The 21,329-nt window shown below is 42.8% G+C and overlaps 2 protein-coding genes across 3 annotated transcripts in view; one reads left to right on the top strand and one right to left on the bottom strand.

Annotated features, from left to right (window-relative positions):
• LOC130298204 (oocyte zinc finger protein XlCOF7.1-like) overlaps nt 1-21,329 on the bottom strand; it is a 177,118-nt gene that overhangs the window by 104,465 nt on the left and 51,324 nt on the right. The window lies entirely within an intron of this gene.
• On the top strand, nt 636-19,626 carry LOC130297991 (oocyte zinc finger protein XlCOF7.1-like). 2 transcript variants are annotated; one of them, XM_056550875.1, is made up of 6 exons: nt 636-793; nt 3,960-4,107; nt 5,416-5,595; nt 7,161-7,287; nt 7,371-7,556; nt 17,078-19,626. In XM_056550875.1, the coding sequence occupies exons 2-6, from the start codon at nt 4,030-4,032 to the stop codon at nt 18,097-18,099; spliced, it is 1,593 nt and encodes a 530-aa protein (XP_056406850.1). In that variant the 5' UTR covers nt 636-793; nt 3,960-4,029; the 3' UTR covers nt 18,100-19,626. The 2 variants fall into 2 exon arrangements, with proteins under 2 accessions (XP_056406850.1, XP_056406844.1); XM_056550869.1 differs by lacking the exon at nt 636-793 and adding an exon at nt 2,711-2,887.

Below are 21,329 nucleotides of genomic sequence, written 5' to 3'. Positions count from 1 at the left end.
TGTCAGCAGTGGGGTCCTCCTGTGTCTCCTACCATAGCGTTTCATTTCATATAAATGTTGACGGATAGTTCGCACTAATAAATGGAGATAAAAAAGAAACAAGAGGTGCGCCCCTAGTGAGGACCGTCTAGGTGGGTAAGACAGGGTGAAGAGAAAAATTGGTCCTTACCCTTAGGTGTTGCGCTTAGAGCACAACACCTACAGTAGCGTCTGGAATGAATGGAAGGCCGGACAGCTGCCACGAGGAACTTCCCGGAGTGATGTCAGTCTCAGTGGTAACGAAGCATAGGTAGGAATGTGGAAAAGGTGTTCCCTCAATAACGGCGCTCGTCCATGAATAGAGATATATGCATTTATTGAAACATAAAAAGCAACGCGTTTCGACCCCGGACAGGGTCTTTTATAAGATGATAAATTGAAAAGAGATGACCACTTCCGGGATACCTGGGGAGCCATGTGCAAAAGTCATGCAAACTTAGAAAATTTTTTTTTTTAGCAGCAATATATAATAAAAACTATAAATATAGAATTAAAAATCAATCCATTTTAAAAAACTAACGTAATCTGTACAAAAAAACAATAGTATTCATTGATTTATGGAAATGGAGAAAGTGCTGGGTGCTATGATAAAAAAAAAAACACCAGTAGATGGCAGTGTTAGCAGCAAGAGTGAGATGTTTAACATGTTAATGAACACTGGGAAGCTGATGTGCGGGAAAGCGAGCAGAATGTTGGCAATCGCTTTGGAGACTCTGCGACCAGCGCATACACTGGGACTTATCGTACCGATCAGGTAAGAAAATTATCTATACAGAATATATAGAGAGAGATATATATTGATGAATTAATATTGTGCTAATGTATTAAATGTTGGGACGGCAGGATGATGACAAATGTGAACAAAAAGCTTGTAGGTGATGTTACAATATAACTTCTGGGAGTTTATTTAATCCGTCCGGGACTAAAGTTCCCATCCGGTAAATCCAGTAAATGTATTTTCTTTTTAGCTGCTCAAACCGGTTTTAGACATATTGTGGGACTGCTTCTAAAGGTGCAATGGTTATAACCTAAATTTTTCATTTTCACAAGGGAAAATAGGAAAAAAAAAAGAGTAAGAACATACCCCATATGTGGATGTAAAGTGCTCTGCGGGCGAACTACAATGCTCAGAAGAGAAGGAGTGCCATTGGGATTTTGAAGAGAAAATGTGTCCAGAATTGAAGGCCACGTGTGTTTACAAAGCCCCTATAGTGCCAGAACAATGGACTCCACTCCACATGTGGCCACATTTTGGAAACTATACCCCTCATGTAATGTAATAAGGGGTACAGTGAGCATTTATGCCCAACAGGTGTCAGCTTTTTGGAACAGTGGTCCATGAAAATGAAAAATGTAATTTTTCATTTGCACAGCCCCCTGTTCCAAAGATCTGTCAAACACCAGTGGGGTGTAAATACTCACTGCACCCCTTATTAAATTCTGGGAGGGGTCTAGTTTCCAAAATGGGGTAACATGTGGGAGGGTCCACTGTTCTGGCACCACGGGGGGCTTTGTAAACGCACATGGCCCCTGACTTCCATTCCAAACAAATTCACTCTCCAAAAGCCAAATGTGACTTCTTCTCTTCTGAGCATTGTAGTTCGCCAGCAGAGCACTTGACGTCAACACATGGGGTATTTCCATACTCAGAAGAAATGGGGTTAAACATTTTGGGCGTCATTTTCTCCTATTACCCCTTGTAAAAATGTAAAATTTGGGGAAAAAACAGCATTTTTGTGAATTTTTTTATTTACACATCCAACTTTAACAAAAAGTCGTGAAACACCTGTGAGGTGTTAAGGCTCCCTGTACCCCTTGTTACGTTCCTTGAGGGGTGTAGTTACCAAAATAGTATGCCATGTGGGGTTTTTATGCTGTGCTGGCACCATAGGGGCTTCCTAAATGTGACATGCCCACCAAAAACCATTTCAGCTAAATTTGCTTTCCAAAAACCAAATGTGACTCCTTCTCTTCTGAGCATTGTAGATCACCCGCAGAGCATTTTACGTCCTAACATGGGGTATTTCCATACTCAGAAGAGATGGGGTTACAAATTTTGTGGGGCATTTTCTCCCATTACCTTTTGTATAAATTGTAAATTTGGGGGAAAAAACTGCACTTTAGTGAAAAAATTTTTTTTTCATTTACACATGCGACTTTAACAAAAAAGTTGTCAAACACCTGTGGGGTGTTAAGGCTCACTGGATCCCTTGTTACGTGCCTTGAGAGGTGTAGTTTCCAAAATTGTATGCCATGTGGTTTTTTTCCTGCTGTTCTGGCACCATAAAGGCTTCCTAAATGCGACATGCCCCCCAAAAACCATTTCAGCAAAATTCACTCTCCAAAATCCCATTGTCGCTACTTCCCTTCTGAGCCCTCTACTGCGCCCGCAGAACACTTGACATACACATATAAGGTATTTCCTTACTCGAGAGGTTTGGGTTACAAATTTTGTGGTGCGTATTCTATTTCCCCTTGCAAAAATTCAAAAACTGGGTCTACAAGGGTCTCTTAGGATTATTAGAAGGTGCAAAAATGAAAAGTCAATCTGTCCTCAAGGGGTTAATAGTACAAACCCATCCCGCAGCGCTCTATAGAGTGTGCTTACAGGACTTGCCATGATGTCACAGTCATGTGATCAGTCACATGGAGGAGGGGAGGAGTTAGGGAGTGACATGATCCTACACCTCCAGCATGTAGCAGATACAGAGCAGGTCCTAGTGGGGCAGTCACTGCTGTTGTGTTGTGTGTGACTCTTTGACCCCTCCCTTCTTCCTCCATGTGACTGATCACATGACGGTGACATCATCGCAGGTCCTGTAAGTACACGGCTCCTCTACAGATACAGGTATGTGTATGCGGTCACCATCAGATCAGGATTATTGGGGATGTTTATTATTAACCCCTTAAGGACACAGTACATAATAACACTCTTCACCCTCTATGGGACTTTGAGGTGAGCTCAGGAGCTATAAGCAGCCAGCACTCACCACTAGTGTTGGTCATCATCATTAACCCTTTAGATCACACAATCAAAGCTCTGTGGAAGCTCTGTGCCGGCCGGCATTCATTTAGCTGATCTCCTGCCTATACTGCCCCCCAGGGGATGTCTGGATGGTGAAGGGCTGCAGGTCACCTCCCCGCCCATCCTGTCAGCTGATCCGTCTCCTTCCTCCGGGTAGCAGACACTTCTTTTAGGGGCTATGATCCTGAGCGGCCTCATGGTCATCCGTAATGATGATTTCACCATGGACACATTTCACTATTCTACATTCGACAATGAAACAAAATCACAAGTCAGCTCACCACTAGAGCTGCAGCTAATTATAATTTTTAAATTCGATTAATTGACCGATTATTGGTACGACTAATTAGTAAAAAACGCAAAATAACTAAAATGATGTACAGTAGGCTGTAGAGCGACACTTCTATGTTTTCACAACTCCATAACAACATTCGGTTACATAGAAGCACTGTTCCACAAATGGAAACTATTGAAAAACTACAACTCCCAGCATGCCCTGACATCCTCATGCATGAAAACGTCCATTAGTCACTACTCATCACCCATGCGAACACCGTCCAACAGAGAAAGTGAGGTCCTGTTGCTGGAACATGGAGAAGGCATCGGGCCAGATCCTGTGTAGAATGGAGGAAATAGAAACTTCCAGCACCCAGAAAAAAATATAGTTAAAAAGCCAAAAACCTCACGTCAGTGAGAACTAAACAGCGTTGGATTCCTGTCTCCATATTCTGCCCATCCCCCATGACTCCGCCCCAGACTATGATGGATCCCCTGATTCCATGATTGTGACTATAATGTCTCCTCAGATGTTTCCCCAGATTATCTACAGGAAATGGATTTTATTTCTCCATAGAATCTGGTGCGGTTTATCATCGTCTCCTCTTCTTCCCTTCAGGTTTCTCCAATCCAGGATCCTCTGCTGATATCTTCTATATAAGAGAATTCTCCTGGATGACCCATCAACCATGGAGAGAGACAGGAACAAGATGGCCGACAGGATCATAAACCTCACCCTACAGATACTCTTCCGGCTTACTGGAGAGGTGAGGGATTCTGGGAGTGATGTCACATGACCTCATTCTTATCTATGTAATAACAGATGGATATGACTGGAGAGGTGAGGGATTCTGGGAGTGATGTCACATGACCATTTTTATCTATGGAATAACAGATGGATATGACTGGAGAGGTGAGGGATTCTGGGAGTGATGTCACATGACCTCATTCTTATCTATGTAATGACAGATGGATATGACTGGAGAGGTGAGGGATTCTGGGAGTGATGTCACATGACCTCATTCTTATCTATGTAATAACGGATGGATATGACTGGAGAGGTGAGGGATTCTGGGAGTGATGTCACATGACCTCATTCTTATCTATGTAATAACAGATGGATATGACTGGAGAGGTGAGGGATTCTGGGAGTGATGTCACATGACCTCATTCTTATCTATGTAATAACAGATGGATATGACTGGAGAGATGAGGGATTCTGGGAGTGATGTCACATGACCTCATTCTTATCTATGTAATAACAGATGGATATGACTGGAGAGGTGAGGGATTCTGGGAGTGATGTCACATGACCTCATTCTTATCTATGTAATAACAGATGGATATTACTGGAGAGGTGAGGGATTCTGGGAGTGATGTCACATGACCTCATTCTTATCTATGTAATAACAGATGGAAATGACTGGAGAGGTGAGGGATTCTGGGAGTGATGTCACATGACCTCATTCTTATCTATGTAATAACAGATGGATATGACTGGAGAGGTGAGGGATTCTGGAAGTGATGTCACATGACCTCATTCTTATCTATGTAATAACATGGATATGACTGGAGAGGTGACGGATTCTGGGAGTGATGCCACATGACCTCATTCTTATGTATGTAATAACAGATGGATATGACTGGAGAGGTGAGGGATTCTGGGAGTGATGTCACATGACCTCATTCTTATCTATGTAATAACAGATGGATATGACTGGAGAGGTGAGGGATTCTGGGAGTGATGTCACATGACCTCATTCTTATCTATGTAATAACAGATGGATATGACTGAAGAGGTGAGGGATTCTGGGAGTGATGTCACATGACCTCATTCTTATCTATGTAATAACAGATGGATATGACTGGAGAGGTGAGGGATTCTGGAAGTGATGTCACATGACCTCATTCTTATCTATGTAATAACAGATGGATATGACTGGAGAGGTGAGGGATTCTGGGAGTGATGTCACATGACCTCATTCTTATCTATGTAATAACAGATGGATATGACTGGAGAGGTGAGGGATTCTGGGAATGTATGTAGGGATATTAATGTGTCTCTCCATACACAGGATTACACAGTAGTGAAGAAGTCCTCTAGTGGGCGCTGTCGGGCCCCTGAGTGTGAAGGATGGGGAAGAACCCTGAGCCCAATCCCAGGGCCCCCACCTCACTCCCTGATACATGAGGAAATGGACGAACAGAAGATCCGAGAACTCATCAACAAGATGATGGAGCTGCTGACTGGAGAGGTGACCCTGCTGGGACATTATACAGTAATGGAGGGGTCTAGTGATGACTGGAGAGGTGACACCGCTGGGACATTATACAGTAATGGAGGGGTCTGGTGATGACTGGAGAGGTGACACTGCTGGGAATGCTGGGACATTATACAGTAATGGAGGGGTCTGGTAATGACTGGAGAGGTGACACTGCTGGGAATGCTGGGACATTATACAGTAATGGAGGGGTCTGGTGATGACTGGAGAGGTGACACCGCTGGGACATTATACAGTAATGGAGGGGTCTGGTGATGACTGGAGAGGTGACACTGCTGGGAATGCTGGGACATTATACAGTAATGGAGGGGTCTGGTAATGACTGGAGAGGTGACACTGCTGGGAATGCTGGGACATTATACAGTAATGGAGGGGTCTGGTGATGACTGGAGAGGTGACACTGCTGGGACATTATACAGTAATGGAGGGGTCTGGTGATGACTGGAGAGGTGACACTGCTGGGACATTATACAGTAATGGAGGGGTCTGGTAATGACTGGAGAGGTGACACTGCTGGGACATTATACAGTAATGGAGGGGTCTTGTAATGACTGGAGAGGTGACACTGCTGGGACATTATACAGTAATGGAGGGGTCTGGTGATAACTGGAGAGGTGACACTGCTGGGAATGCTGGGACATTATACAGTAATGGAGGAGTCTGGTGATGACTGGAGAGGTGACACTGCTAGGAATGCTGGGACATTATACAGTAATGGAGGAGTCTGGTGATGACTGGAGAGGTGACACTGCTGGGACATTATACAGTAATGGAGGGGTCTGGTGATGACTGGAGAGGTGACCCTGCTGGGACATAATACAGTAATGGAGGGGTCTGGTGATGACTGGAGAGGTGACACTGCTGGGACATTATACAGTAATGGAGGGGTCTGGTGATGACTGGAGAGGTGACACTGCTGGGACATTATACAGTAATGGAGGGGTCTGGTGATGACTGGAGAGGTGACACTGCTGGGACATTATACAGTAATGGAGGGGTCTGGTGATGACTGGAGAGGTGACACTGCTGGGACATTATACAGTAATGGAGGGGTCTGGTGATGACTGGAGAGGTGACACTGCTGGGACATTATACAGTAATGGAGGGGTCTGGTGATGACTGGAGAGGTGACACTGCTGGGACATTATACAGTAATGGAGGGGTCTGGTGATGACTGGAGAGGTGACACTGCTGGGACATTATACAGTAATGGAGGGGTCTGGTGAGGACTGGAGAGGTGACACTGCTGGGACATTATACAGTAATGGAGGGGTCTGGTGATGACTGGAGAGGTGACACTGCTGGACATTATACAGTAATGGAGGGGTCTGGTGATGACTGGAGAGGTGACAATGCTGGGACATTATACAGTAATGGAGGGGTCTGGTGATGACTGGAGAGGTGACACTGCTGGGACATTATACAGTAATGGAGGGGTCTGGTGATGACTGGAGAGGTGACACTGCTGGGAATGCTGGGACATTATACAGTAACACCACTGGAGGGGTCGGGGTGATGACTGTATCATTATGTGTCAGGTTCCTATAAGGTGTCAGGATGTGGCGGTCTATTTCTCCATGGAGGAGTGGGAGTATGTAGAAGGACACAAGGATCAGTACAAGGATCAGGTGATGATGGAGGATCAGCAGCCCCTCACATCACCAGGTAATAGACATGACTATATACACACGTCCTCTCATTATTTGTATGTAAAGAATGAATTCAGTCTCTGTATGTGTTCCCTACAGTCAGATCCAGTAAGAGAACAGCACCAGAGAGGTGTCCCCGTCCTCTTTATGAGCAGAATATGGAGGACATTACTACAGGGAAAGATCTGATCTATATTAATGTTACAGACATAAAGGAAGAAGAAGAGACAGATGTGAGCAATGATGAGCAGTATAAGGAGGACATTCCTACATGTGAACGCCCAGGTGAGTAGTAACCACTTACTGCAGAGAAGAGTCACGTCCTGGAGTGGGAAGCACCAAGGTCAGGGAAGGGAACCCTCCTTGGCTATTTTAACTCATCATAGCAGGCATTCGATGAGCTACACTGAGCTAGCTGGCAACTTTTGCTTTCACTTTAGACGACGTGATCGGCATTGATCACAGCTTCTAAAGGGTTAATGATGGACAGTGGTGGGAACTAGAGATGAGCGAATATACAGTGATTCGATTTGTCATGAACCTCACAGCTCGGCAGTTGATAACTTTATCCTGCATAAATTAGTTCAGCTTTCAGGTGCTCCGATGGGCTGGAGACTCTTTCCTAGGACTGTATCCACCTTTTCCAGCCACCGGAGCACCTGAAAGCTGAACTAATTTATGCAGGATAAAGTTATCAACTGCCGAGCCGTGAGGTTCATGACGAATCGAATCACTGTAAATTTGCTCATCTCTAGTGGGAAGTAGCCGCTGAGAGTAGCCGACACTCGCTGCTCTTAAGCGAGCGCAGCTTCAGCGCTCGCTTTAAAGTTACTAAACCCTCCAGGGCATACATTTACGCCCTGGTGTGTCAAATCCCGGATGCCAAGGGCGTAAATTTACGCTCTTCATACTTAGCAGGTTAATTCTACATTTGTTGCCGATGTTTTAACCCCTTATGGACTCAGGGCATACCTGTACGTCCTGAGTCCGCTCCCGTTCTATAATGCAGGGCCACAGTCATAGCGGGTCGGGCCCGGCCTCTAACAACGGCCGAGACCCGTGGCTAATAGCAGCACTGATCGCGGCACGTGGCGGTCAAAGTTGAATGCCACGTCTAAAGTGAAAGTAAAACATTGCCGGTTAGCTCAGGGGGCTGTTCGGGATTGCCACGGCGAAATCCCGAACAGCTGTAGGACATCAGGAGGGTCCCTTACCTTGCCTCCTGTTGTTCGATCGCCGAATGACTGCTCAGAGCCTGAGATCCAGGCATGAGCAGTCAAGCGATAGAATCATTGATCAATGGTTTCCTATGAGAAACCATTGATCACTGTAAAAGATCAGTGTGTACAGTGTTATAGCCCCCTATGGGATAACAATGATCAGTATAAGAGATCAGTGTGGGCAGTGTTATAGTCTACTATGGGATAACAATGATCAGTATAAGAGATCAGTGTGTGCAGTGTTATAGTCTTCTATGGGATATCAATGATCAGTATAAGAGATTAGTGTGGGCAGTGTTATAGTCTCCTATGGGATAACAATGATCAGTATAAGAGATCAGTGTGTGCAGTGTTATAGTCTCCTATGGGATATCAATGATCAGTATAAGAGATCAGTGTGTGCAGTGTTATAGTCTCCTATGGGATAACAATGATCAATGTAAAAGATCAGTGTGTGCAGTGTTATAGTCTCCTATGGGATAACAATGATCAATATAAGAGATCAGTGTGTGCAGTGTTATAGTCTCCTATGGTATAACAATGATCAGTATAAGAGATCAGTGTGTGCAGTGTTATAGTCTATGGGATATCAATGATCAGTATAAGAGATAAGTGTGGTCAGTGTTATAGTCTTCTATGGGATAACAATGATCAGTATAAGAGATCAGTGTGTGCAGTGTTATAGTCTCCTATGGGATATCAATGATCAGTATAAGAGATCAGTGTGTGCAGTGTTATTGTCTCCTATGGGATAACAATAACCAATGTAAGAGATCAGTGTGTGCAGTGTTATAGTCCCCTATGGGATAACAATGATCAGTATAAGAGATCAGTGTGTGCAGTGTTATAGGTCCCTATGGGATAATAATGATCAGTATAAGAGATCAGTGTGTGCAGTGTTATAGTCTCCTATGGGATAATAATGATCAGTATAAGAGATCAGTGTGTGCAGTGTTATAGGTCCCTATGGGATAATAATGATCAGTATAAGAGATCAGTGTGTGCAGTGTTATAGTCTCCAATGGGATAATAATGATCAGTGTAAGAGATCAGTGTGTGCAGTGTTATAGTCTTCTATGGGATAACAATGATCAGTATAAGAGGTCAGTGTGTGCAGTGTTATAGTCCCCTATGGGATAACAATAACCAATGTAAGAGATCAGTGTGTGCAGTGTTATAGTCTCCTATGGGATAACAATAACCAATGTAAGAGATCAGTGTGTGCAGTGTTATAGTCTCCTATGGGATAATAATGATCAGTATAAGAGATCAGTGTGTGCAGTGTTATAGTCCCCTATGGGATAACAATAACCAATGTAAGAGATCAGTGTGTGCAGTGTTATAGTCTCCTATGGGATAACAATGATCAGTATAAGAGGTCAGTGTGTGCAGTGTTATAGTCCCCTATGGGATAACAATAACCAATGTAAGAGATCAGTGTGTGCAGTGTTACAGTCTCCTATGGGATAACAATAACCAATGTAAGAGATCAGTGTGTGCAGTGTTATAGTCTCCTATGGGATAATAATGATCAGTATAAGAGATCAGTGTGTGCAGTGTTATAGTCTCCTATGGGATAATAATGATCAGTATAAGAGATCAGTGTGTGCAGTGTTATAGTCTCCTATGGGATAACAATAACCAATGTAAGAGATCAGTGTGTGCAGTGTTATAGTCTCCTATGGGATAATAATGATCAGTATAAGAGATCAGTGTGTGCAGTGTTATAGTCTCCTATGGGATAACAATAACCAATGTAAGAGATCAGTGTGTGCAGTGTTATAGTCTCCTATGGGATAATAATGATCAGTATAAGAGATCAGTGTGTGCAGTGTTATAGTCCCCTATGGGATAACAATAACCAATGTAAGAGATCAGTGTGTGCAGTGTTATAGTCTCCTATGGGATAACAATGATCAGTATAAGAGGTCAGTGTGTGCAGTGTTATAGTCCCCTATGGGATAACAATAACCAATGTAAGAGATCAGTGTGTGCAGTGTTACAGTCTCCTATGGGATAACAATAACCAATGTAAGAGATCAGTGTGTGCAGTGTTATAGTCTCCTATGGGATAATAATGATCAGTATAAGAGATCAGTGTGTGCAGTGTTATAGTCCCCTATGGGATAACAATAACCAATGTAAGAGATCAGTGTGTGCAGTGTTATAGTCTCCTATGGGATAATAATGATCAGTATAAGAGATCAGTGTGTGCAGTGTTATAGGTCCCTATGGGATAACAATGATCAGTATAAGAGATCAGTGTGTGCAGTGTTATAGTCTCCTATGGGATATCAATGATCAGTATAAGAGATCAGTGTGTGCAGTGTTATTGTCTCCTATGGGATAACAATAACCAATGTAAGAGATCAGTGTGTGCAGTGTTATAGTCCCCTATGGGATAACAATGATCAGTATAAGAGATCAGTGTGTGCAGTGTTATAGGTCCCTATGGGATAATAATGATCAGTATAAGAGATCAGTGTGTGCAGTGTTATAGTCTCCTATGGGATAATAATGATCAGTATAAGAGATCAGTGTGTGCAGTGTTATAGGTCCCTATGGGATAATAATGATCAGTATAAGAGATCAGTGTGTGCAGTGTTATAGTCTCCAATGGGATAATAATGATCAGTGTAAGAGATCAGTGTGTGCAGTGTTATAGTCTTCTATGGGATAACAATGATCAGTATAAGAGGTCAGTGTGTGCAGTGTTATAGTCCCCTATGGGATAACAATAACCAATGTAAGAGATCAGTGTGTGCAGTGTTATAGTCTCCTATGGGATAACAATAACCAATGTAAGAGATCAGTGTGTGCAGTGTTATAGTCTCCTATGGGATAATAATGATCAGTATAAGAGATCAGTGTGTGCAGTGTTATAGTCCCCTATGGGATAACAATAACCAATGTAAGAGATCAGTGTGTGCAGTGTTATAGTCTCCTATGGGATAACAATGATCAGTATAAGAGGTCAGTGTGTGCAGTGTTATAGTCCCCTATGGGATAACAATAACCAATGTAAGAGATCAGTGTGTGCAGTGTTATAGTCTCCTATGGGATAATAATGATCAGTATAAGAGATCAGTGTGTGCAGTGTTATAGTCTCCTATGGGATAATAATGATCAGTATAAGAGATCAGTGTGTGCAGTGTTATAGTCTCCTATGGGATAACAATAACCAATGTAAGAGATCAGTGTGTGCAGTGTTATAGTCTCCTATGGGATAATAATGATCAGTATAAGAGATCAGTGTGTGCAGTGTTATAGTCTCCTATGGGATAACAATAACCAATGTAAGAGATCAGTGTGTGCAGTGTTATAGTCTCCTATGGGATAATAATGATCAGTATAAGAGATCAGTGTGTGCAGTGTTATAGTCCCCTATGGGATAACAATAACCAATGTAAGAGATCAGTGTGTGCAGTGTTATAGTCTCCTATGGGATAACAATGATCAGTATAAGAGGTCAGTGTGTGCAGTGTTATAGTCCCCTATGGGATAACAATAACCAATGTAAGAGATCAGTGTGTGCAGTGTTATAGTCTCCTATGGGATAACAATGATCAGTATAAGAGGTCAGTGTGTGCAGTGTTATAGTCTCCTATGGGATAACAATAACCAATGTAAGAGATCAGTGTGTGCAGTGTTATAGTCTCCTATGGGATAATAATGATCAGTATAAGAGATCAGTGTGTGCAGTGTTATAGTCCCCTATGGGATAACAATAACCAATGTAAGAGATCAGTGTGTGCAGTGTTATAGTCTCCTATGGGATAATAATGATCAGTATAAGAGATCAGTGTGTGCAGTGTTATAGGTCCCTATGGGATAACAATGATCAGTATAAGAGATCAGTGTGTGCAGTGTTATAGTCTCCTATGGGATAACAGTGATCAGTATAAGAGATCAGCGTGTGCAGTGTTATAGTCTCCTATGGGATAACAATAACCAATGTAAGAGATCAGTGTGTGCAGTGTTATAGTCTCCTATGGGATAATAATGATCAGTATAAGAGATCAGTGTGTGCAGTGTTATAGTCTCCTATGGGATAATAATGATCAGTATAAGAGATCAGTGTGTGCAGTGTTATAGTCTCCTATGGGATAACAATGATCAGTATAAGAGATCAGTGTGTGCAGTGTTATAGTCTCCTATGGGAGCTATAACATTGCAAAAAAAAAAAAAAAAAAGAGCAAATTAAGATAATTTAACCCCTTCTCTAATAAAAGTTTGATAAATAAAAATAAACATATGTGGTATCGCCACGTGCGTAAATGTCCGAATTAAAATGATACCCTACTTATATAGGTTTGATTTTTTCGCACTTCTGGAAAATATCATAACTACATGCAGGAAAATTTATACGTTTAAAAATGTCCTCTTCTGACCCCTATAACTTTTTTATTTTTCCACGTACAGGGCGGTATGAGGGCTCATTTTATGCACCGTGATCTGAAGTTTTTATCGGTATGATTTTTGTTTTGATCGGACTTTTTGATCACTTTTTATTCATTTTTTTAATGGTATAAAAAGTGACCAAAATACGCTTTTTTGAACTTTGGAATCTTTTTTGCGCGTACGCCATTGACCGTGCGGTTTAATTAATGATATATTTTTATAGTTCGGACATTTACGCACGCGGCGATACCACATATGTTTATTTTTTATTTTTTTACACTGTTTTATTTTTTTTTTATGGGAAAAGGGGGGTGATTCAAACTTTTATTAGGGAAGGGGTTAAATCACCTTTATTAACACTTTTTTTTTACATTTTTTTTGCAGTGTTATAGGTCCCATAGGGACCTATAACACTGCACACACTGATCTCTTATACTGATCATTGTTATCCCATAGGGACCTATAACACTGCACACTCTGATCTCTTATACTGATCATTGTTATCCCATAGGGACCTATAACACTGCACACACTGCCACAAAATGGCTTTTTTTCTTCCGTTTTTCCTTAGATTGTTGGGTAAAATGACTGATATCATTACAAAGTAGAATTGGTGGCGCAAAAAATAAGACATCATATGGATTTTTAGGTGCAAAATTGAAAGAATTAAGATTTTTTAAAGGTAAGGAGCAAAAAACGAAAATGCAAAAACGGAAAAACCCTGAGTCCTTAAGTCCTGATCACAGAAGGGACTGTTTCTGTTAAAGGGGTATTTCAGCCTTAGACATCTTATCCCCTATACAAAAGGATAGGGGATAAGATGTCTGATTGCGGAGGGCCCGCCAATGTGACCGCCCGCGATCTCTGTGCAGCACCTGACATTATGTGCACCATGTCACGTCACGCACCCTCGTCATGTCACACCATGACCCCTCCATTCATGTCTATGGGAGGGGTTGTGACACCATCACACCCCCTCCCTTAGACATGAATGAAGGGGTGTGTTGTGACATCATGAGGGGGCGTGGCTTGACGTCAAGTCTCGGGAGCAGCACCCGGCATATAATGATCCCCACGATAAGACATCTTATCCCGTATCCAAAGGAGGGGAATTCATCAATACTTGTCTACTTTTTGTTACTATTTTAGTCATGAAAATTCGCCTTGTTTTTTAACTCTGTGTGCCAAATTCATGAAAAGTCACACGCCCCTTGATGAATTTGGCGCTCGGGAACATTACTGAAAATGTTACTCACAGCTCTCCTACTTTTTCCACCTGTTCAGACACAGTGAGTAATTCTATAATCATCTGTCCCTGTTTGGGGATTGAATCCAGAACCTTATGGGATCAGTTAGTCAAAAAACAGTGGATAGAGTGGGTTGCGGCCATAACAAAGATATATTGTTTTCAACACAGGGTGCCTCCAGTTGTTTCACCATACAACTCCCAGCATGCCCTGACAGCCAATAGATGTCAGGGCAAGCTGTGAGTTGTAGTGGTGAAACAGCTGGAGGCACCCTGTATAGATGAGCTAAGGGCAGAAGTCAGCCCCCCCAGCAGGCATCAGTGACATCAAAAAGCCATTTTTAATGGTAAAAATTCAATTTAAAGGCAGGGAGGGGGTTAGGGATAGATGTGCAATAGGCAGGGACAGAAAAAAAAAAGGATGGTGGGAGCTACTCTTTAAGGATAAGTTCTAAAACAATTCTGTTAAAATAATAAGCAGTAGCACAGAGGGTAGGTGCATTGCTGTCTTTTGACTAGCTGATCCAGGGTTAAATCCCCAGATAGGACAGCTAATTATAGAGGAAGAAATTGTCCAGTGCCAACTTGTAGAGCAGGAACTTCTTTATTAAGAATGTACAGTTGCCATGGGAAACAACAAGGACTCAAGTGACGTGATGCGTTTCGGCTCTATGGGTCAGTATTTTACTTGTTACGTTGCTTGAGTCTTGTTACTTGAGTCCTTGTTGTTTCCCATGGCAACTGTACATTCTTAATAAAGAAGTTCCTGCTCTACGAGTCTGCGCTGGACATCTTCTTCTTTCGCATGTTACGTGGATGTGTCCAAGTCCAGTCCGGGCGCATATGCTGGGAAAGGAGTTTCATTAGGGGGTCTGGGGTCATGCGGGGGGAGGGGGTGGCGTTGTGCGGCAGGGGGGCTTGGTGTGTAGCAGGTACATCTGTAGGGAAAGGGACGGGCAACATCATCCCATGGAGGAAGGGACGTCGGATGAGACGCTGTTAGGATTGCAGAGTAGGTCTGGGAGCGGGGGGGTGGTTGGGTGTTGGGGGTCTAGGGTGCTTAGACTACTTTTCAGGGATGATGTAAATTGGTGTGGGTTAGTGTGTAAAGGACGGAAGCTGCGACTTTTGTGCGACTTTCAGAGAAAAGTCGCACATCATGAATCAATCACCACTGCATAAAACTAGCATAATGCACTGCACATGGTAGTTCACTTTCATATATAATCTATAGGAAAAGTCACACAAAAGACTTTTGAATTCCCCTCAAGATGCCTAAGGTCAGAATACCCACCTGTGAGCACTGTAGGAAGCGCTGGAGGCTCCAAGTCTTATGTCTCCCGACCACGGGGACGGAGTATCATGACATCATGGCTCCGCCCCTGTGTGACATCACGACCCGTCCCTTCAATGCAAGTCTATGGGAGGGGGCGTGACGGCCGTCACGCCCCCTCCCATAGACTTGCATTGAGGGGGCGGGGCGTGACATCATACGGGGAGGAGTCGTGATGTGGTCGGGAGACATAAGACTTAGAGCCTCCAGCGCTTCCTGCTGTGCTCACAGGTGGGTGCTGCATGCTAGATTGTGGGGGTCCCCAGCGGCGGGACCCCCTCGGTCAGACATCTTATCTCCTATCCTTTGGATAGAGGATAAGATGTCTTAGGGCTGGAGTACCCCTTTAATACCCCTTTACCCCATTGGTAAGTGCATTGTGGGATAGCGTCCTCGTGGAAGATGACACCTTTGTAGTTAAAACGCATCCGTATAGTGATTGATGGGTTTATGAAGGGGTTTGTTTACAGCCTTCTGTAACAATAAAGAAGTAGTGCCATCACTGCTATAACTTGCTGGACCTGGAGGGAGAGAGAATCCCCTGCAGATATTGGTAGACATGGGGGAGGGGAGGAGAGAGGGGCCGATGTGGGGAGAATCCACTGAACACATAAATGGGGGGGTATGTATGAAAGTGAATGTAATGAAGAAGCCGTATGGTGTATACAGGGGTAGGGGCACATACATGGGGGAGGGGAGGAGAGAGGGGCGGATGTGGGGAGAATCCACTGAACACATAAATGGGGGGTAGGTATGAAAGTGAATGTAATGAAGAAGCCGTATGGTGTATACAGGGGTAGGGGCACATACATGGGGGAGGGGAGGGGCGGATGTGGGGAGAATCCACTGAACACATAAATGGGGGGTAGGTATGAAAGTGAATGTAATGAAGAAGCCGTATGGTGTATACAGGGGTAGGGGCACATACATGGGGGAGGAGAGAGGGGCCGATGTGGGGAGAATCCACTGAACACATAAATGGGGGGTAGGTATGAAAGTGAATGTAATGAAGAAGCCGTATGGTGTATACAGGGGTAGGGGCACATACATGGGGGAGGGGAGGAGAGAGGGGCCGATGTGGGGAGAATCCACTGAACACATAAATGGGGGGCAGGTATGAAGGTGAATGTAATGAAGAAGCCGTATGGTGTATACAGGGGTAGGGGCACATACATGGGGGAGGGGAGGGGCCGATGTGGGGAGAATCCACTGAACACATAAATGGGGGGTAGGTATGAAAGTGAATGTAATGAAGAAGCCGTATGGTGTATACAGGGGTAGGGGCACATACATGGGGGAGGGGAGGAGAGAGGGGCCGATGTGGGGAGAATCCACTGAACATATAAATGGGGGGTAGGTATGAAAGTGAATGTAATGAAGAAGCCGTATGGTGTATACAGGGGTAGGGGCACATACATGGGAACAGTCAGGGCCATCAGTGGAGACAGACTGGGGGATGAGACAATACACGGACACAACAGACCGGAGTGATGGAGAGAATGTTCCATCATATTCTGGAATCATTCTGCACTTATAAAAACGATAAATACAGGAAAATTTTATGGTTATGACTCAAATATAATAAAATCTGTGTTATTCTCTGCAGATTCTTGTAGCAGGAGATCAGAGGAGAATCTTATATCTTCAGATTATAAAGCAGATGATGATATCACACAAGATACATATGAAGAACATTCCATTATCCCAGATACACCCTCAGCCCTTCACAGCCAAGATCTGTCATCTCATCCTTATATACAGGTCCTGTCTTCTCATTCATCACAGGATGTTATGCAAAATAAAAGTAATAGTATAAGTGTTGAGTACCAAAAATCTCCCACAGGGGAGAAGCTATTTCCATGTTCAGAATGTGGGAAATGTTTTACTCAGGATTCAAATGTTTTCCAACTTCAAAAAACGTACACAGGGGAGAAGCTTTCATCATGCTCAGAATGTGGACGTTGTTTTTTCAAGAAATCGAGTCTTGTTCTGCATCAGGGAATTCACATAGGTGAGAAGCTATTTTCATATTCAGAATGTGGAAAATGTTTAAATAGAAAATTACTTCTTGTTCAACAGCAGAGAATTCACGAAGGGGAGAAGCCATTTTCATGTTCAGAATGTGGGCATTGTTTTACCAAGAAGTCAAGACTTGTTGAACATCTTAAAACTCACATTGGACAGAAGCCGTTTTCATGTTCAGAATGTGGAAAATGTTTTACTATGAAGTCAAATCTTGTTCAACATTGGAAAACCCACACTGGGGAGAAGTTATTTTCATGTTCAGAATGTGGAAAATGTTTTACTCGGAAATCGGATGTTGTTATTCATCGACGAACTCACACAGGGGAGAAGCCATTTTCTTGTTCAGAATGTGGGAAATGTTTTACTATCAAGTCAAATCTTGTTCAACATAGGAGAACCCACACTGGGGAGAAGCGATTTACATGTTCAGAATGTGGAAAATGTCTTACTCGGAAATCGGATCTTGTGAAGCATCAAAGAACTCACACAGGGGAGAAGCCCTTTTCATGTTCAGAATGTGGAAAATGTTTTACTGAGAGATCAGTTCTTCTAAAACACCAAATAGTTCACACAGGAGAGAGGCCATTTTCATGTTCAGAATGAGACAAATGTTTCACTCAGAAATCACATCTTGTTCAACATGAGAGAAGTCACATAGGAGAGAAGCCGTTTCATGCTTAGAATGTGGGAAATGTTTTACTCAAATGTTAAGAATTCACTCATTAGATATTGAAAGGTTAAAGGACATGTTGTCTTTTATCTTTTTCTTAATTGTGTTTGTGTTAACATAATTGGCATGTTAAAATAATAGTATGTTTGTGTGATCTGTTCTATTAATTATTAATAATAAAAGCATTAGTTAGTGGGGGCACTAAGAGGACATTGAGATGGTGGCACAATTTCTGTGTAAAGGAAACTAAGTCCTGAGTATGGGCACACTATTCCTGTTGGTGGGAATAAAGGGGTTATCCACTATATAAGTTAATTTTAGTACTTACCTGCCAGACAGTAATGGACATCCTTAGGAAGGATCTGTGCTTGTCTTAGGTCTAAAGGGCTACGTTGTAAGATTACCATAACGCTCTGGCTATCTTTTTGTGAACTGGCTATTTTCTGTTTGAGTTCATTCTCTCAAACTACATGTCCTATAATTCCTTGTTTGTAAGTGTGAGGTCACTTTTCTTCCTGCCACAAATCAGCCACCCCACCCATTGAAACACACCTATGATCCCTTCCAATAGACCAGTGTTTTCTGACCAGGGTGTCTGGGTTTCCCTCCCACCCAGTGGTTGCTCCACCCATTGAAGCACAGACAGGCTCCCTCTGAACACCTTACTAGTGATGTAATGTCTCGGGCTGCACTGCAACCTGGGAAAACCTGAGATGACACTCATTTTGTATGCTATTACAAATGAACATTGGGGCCAAAATCACAGAAGAATTACGAGACCACCATTAAACACTGGTACTGAAACTATATTATGACGTACACTAACTTAATAGCCCCTGTAGCACAGTCAAATAAAAAAATCCTGGAATACCCCTTTAAGGGGGCTCCATCACTGTGAAGAGGCACAGAGGGCACTAGTACTGTGAAAGGATATAAGGAGACACAAATTTTGTGTGGGGCATTTGTTGTACTATTCAGCCCTGATGTAATTTCAACTTTCTGGCTCATTCCTCCACATTATTATCCTAGAGCCAGAAGCCTGATACTAACCATAACATCCACAGTGCACAAATCCTGCTGGGGCTATACAAGGATCCTCAGGAAAGAAATGATAATTCCCAGCCTGTGTGTGTAGGCTGATCATAGGGGGACCTTCCTAAGCTTAATTATGTACCACAAAGCCCAGCATACTTTTGTCAAGGCTCATCAAGAAAAAAAAAAACTGAGCAAAGCTGTGCTGTGGCAGACCTGTATAATAGCAATATCAATACATACAGAAAACCATAAACACAGCATAGCGCCTTTACTCACATCTTCAGGGATTAAGCACAAATAATCTACCTACAGGTTGTAACATAGCAGTGAAATAAAAAGCGTGTGCAAATAAAATGCATTAGTATGATAAACACTGTACATTTATTTTCCTGAATCAATTAAACACATGTATCTTCCTAGTTGTTAAATAGCAGCGAAGTAAAAAGGGCGTGCATTTGACGGATCTGCCGTGAGTGATCATTAATATTATTGGTTTCATCAAACAAAACCTTTAAGCCCTTAGGGACTCAGCCTATTTTCACCTTAAAGCGCAACTTTCATCATATGGTCTGCGGCCATTTACCTTTAATACTGTTTGTTCTCCGTTTCTTACTTATAAAAACTTATAAAAACCTTTTATCCAGAAGTCAGGCACAGTCGGATAGGCGTGGCTTGGGGTCCGCCAAGCCCTGCCGCCACGCCTATCCTGCCTTCCAGTGCTGGGACCGCTGTGTCTTACTACACAGAGCATTCACAGCGCATGCGCCGGACCCATCATCTCTAACGTGCGTGTGCCACCACGTCGAGTTGACAGAGCTCTCTCTCCCAATGTCTGTGCGCTTAGTGCGCATGTGCTGTACTAGAGGCAGACGCTCGTCCGCTCACTGCCTTTAGTACAACACATGCACACTGAGCGCATAGACGTCGGGAGCAAGCACTCGCTCTGTCAATTCAGGACGCGGGCGCGCACGTTAGAGCCAACGGGTTGGGCGCATGCGCTGTGGATGCACTGTGTAGTAAGACAGCGGTCCCAGCGCTGGAAGGCAGGATAGGCGCGCCGGGGCTTGGTGAACCCCAAGTCACGCCTATCCGACTGTGCCTGACTTCTGGATAAAAGGTTTTTATTAGTAAGAAAAGAAGAACAAACAGCAATAAAGGAAAATGGCTGCAGTCACCTCATAATCATCTGGAACACCATTATAGTGGTCTGGGAGGGTCAAAATATGATGACAGTTGCGCTTTAAGGACTGAGCCCTTTTTTCAAATCTGACCACTGTAACTTTATGCATTAATAACTCTGAGATTCTTATATTTTTCATTCTGATTCCGAGATCGTTTTTTCGTGACATATTCTACTTTATGTTAGTGGTAAATTTTCTTCAATACTTGCATCATTTCTTGGTAAAAAAAAATTCCCAAACTTTCATAAAAATTTTGAAAATTTAGCATTTTTCAACTCTATGGTGGCATCATGAAGTTGACATGTTTTTACTTTCTGAAAACATTAGAGAGCTTCAAAGTATAGCAGCAATTTTCCAAATTTTCACAAAAAATTCTAAATGGGAATTTTTCAGGGACCAGTTAAGCTTGAAGTGAATTGGAGCGACCTTTCTGTGAGAAATACCCCATTTGACAAAAATGTTTCAAACACCTGTGGAGTATTAAGGCTCACCGCACCCCTTATTACCTTCCTTGAGGAGCATAGTTTCCAAAATGGGATCACATGGGGGTGTTCTTTTATTTTTGCGTTTATGTCAGAACTGCTGTAACTATCAGCCTCCTCTGTACAAATCACCAGTTTAGTTCTGAAATGTACAGTCATGGCGGTAAATGTTGGCACCCCTGAAATTTTTCAAGAAAATTAAGTATTTCTCACAGAAAACACATTTTTTGCTATACACATGTTTATTCCCTTTGTGTCTGTTGGAATTAAACCAAAACAGGGAGGAAAAAAAGCTAATTGGACATAATGTCACCAAACTCCAAAAATGGGCTGGACAAAATTATTGGCACCCTTTCAAAATTGTGGAAAAATAAGATTGTTTAAGCATGTGATGCTCCTTTAAACTCACCTGGGGCAAGTAACAGGTTTGGGCAATATCAAAATCACAGTTCATATAGAAGTTGG

This window comes from Hyla sarda, chromosome 1 (genome assembly GCF_029499605.1).
Source record: "Hyla sarda isolate aHylSar1 chromosome 1, aHylSar1.hap1, whole genome shotgun sequence".
Classification (NCBI taxonomy): domain Eukaryota; kingdom Metazoa; phylum Chordata; class Amphibia; order Anura; family Hylidae; genus Hyla; species Hyla sarda.
Note: the sequence above shows the minus strand (reverse complement) of the source record. Positions and strands in the feature narration are given on the sequence as shown.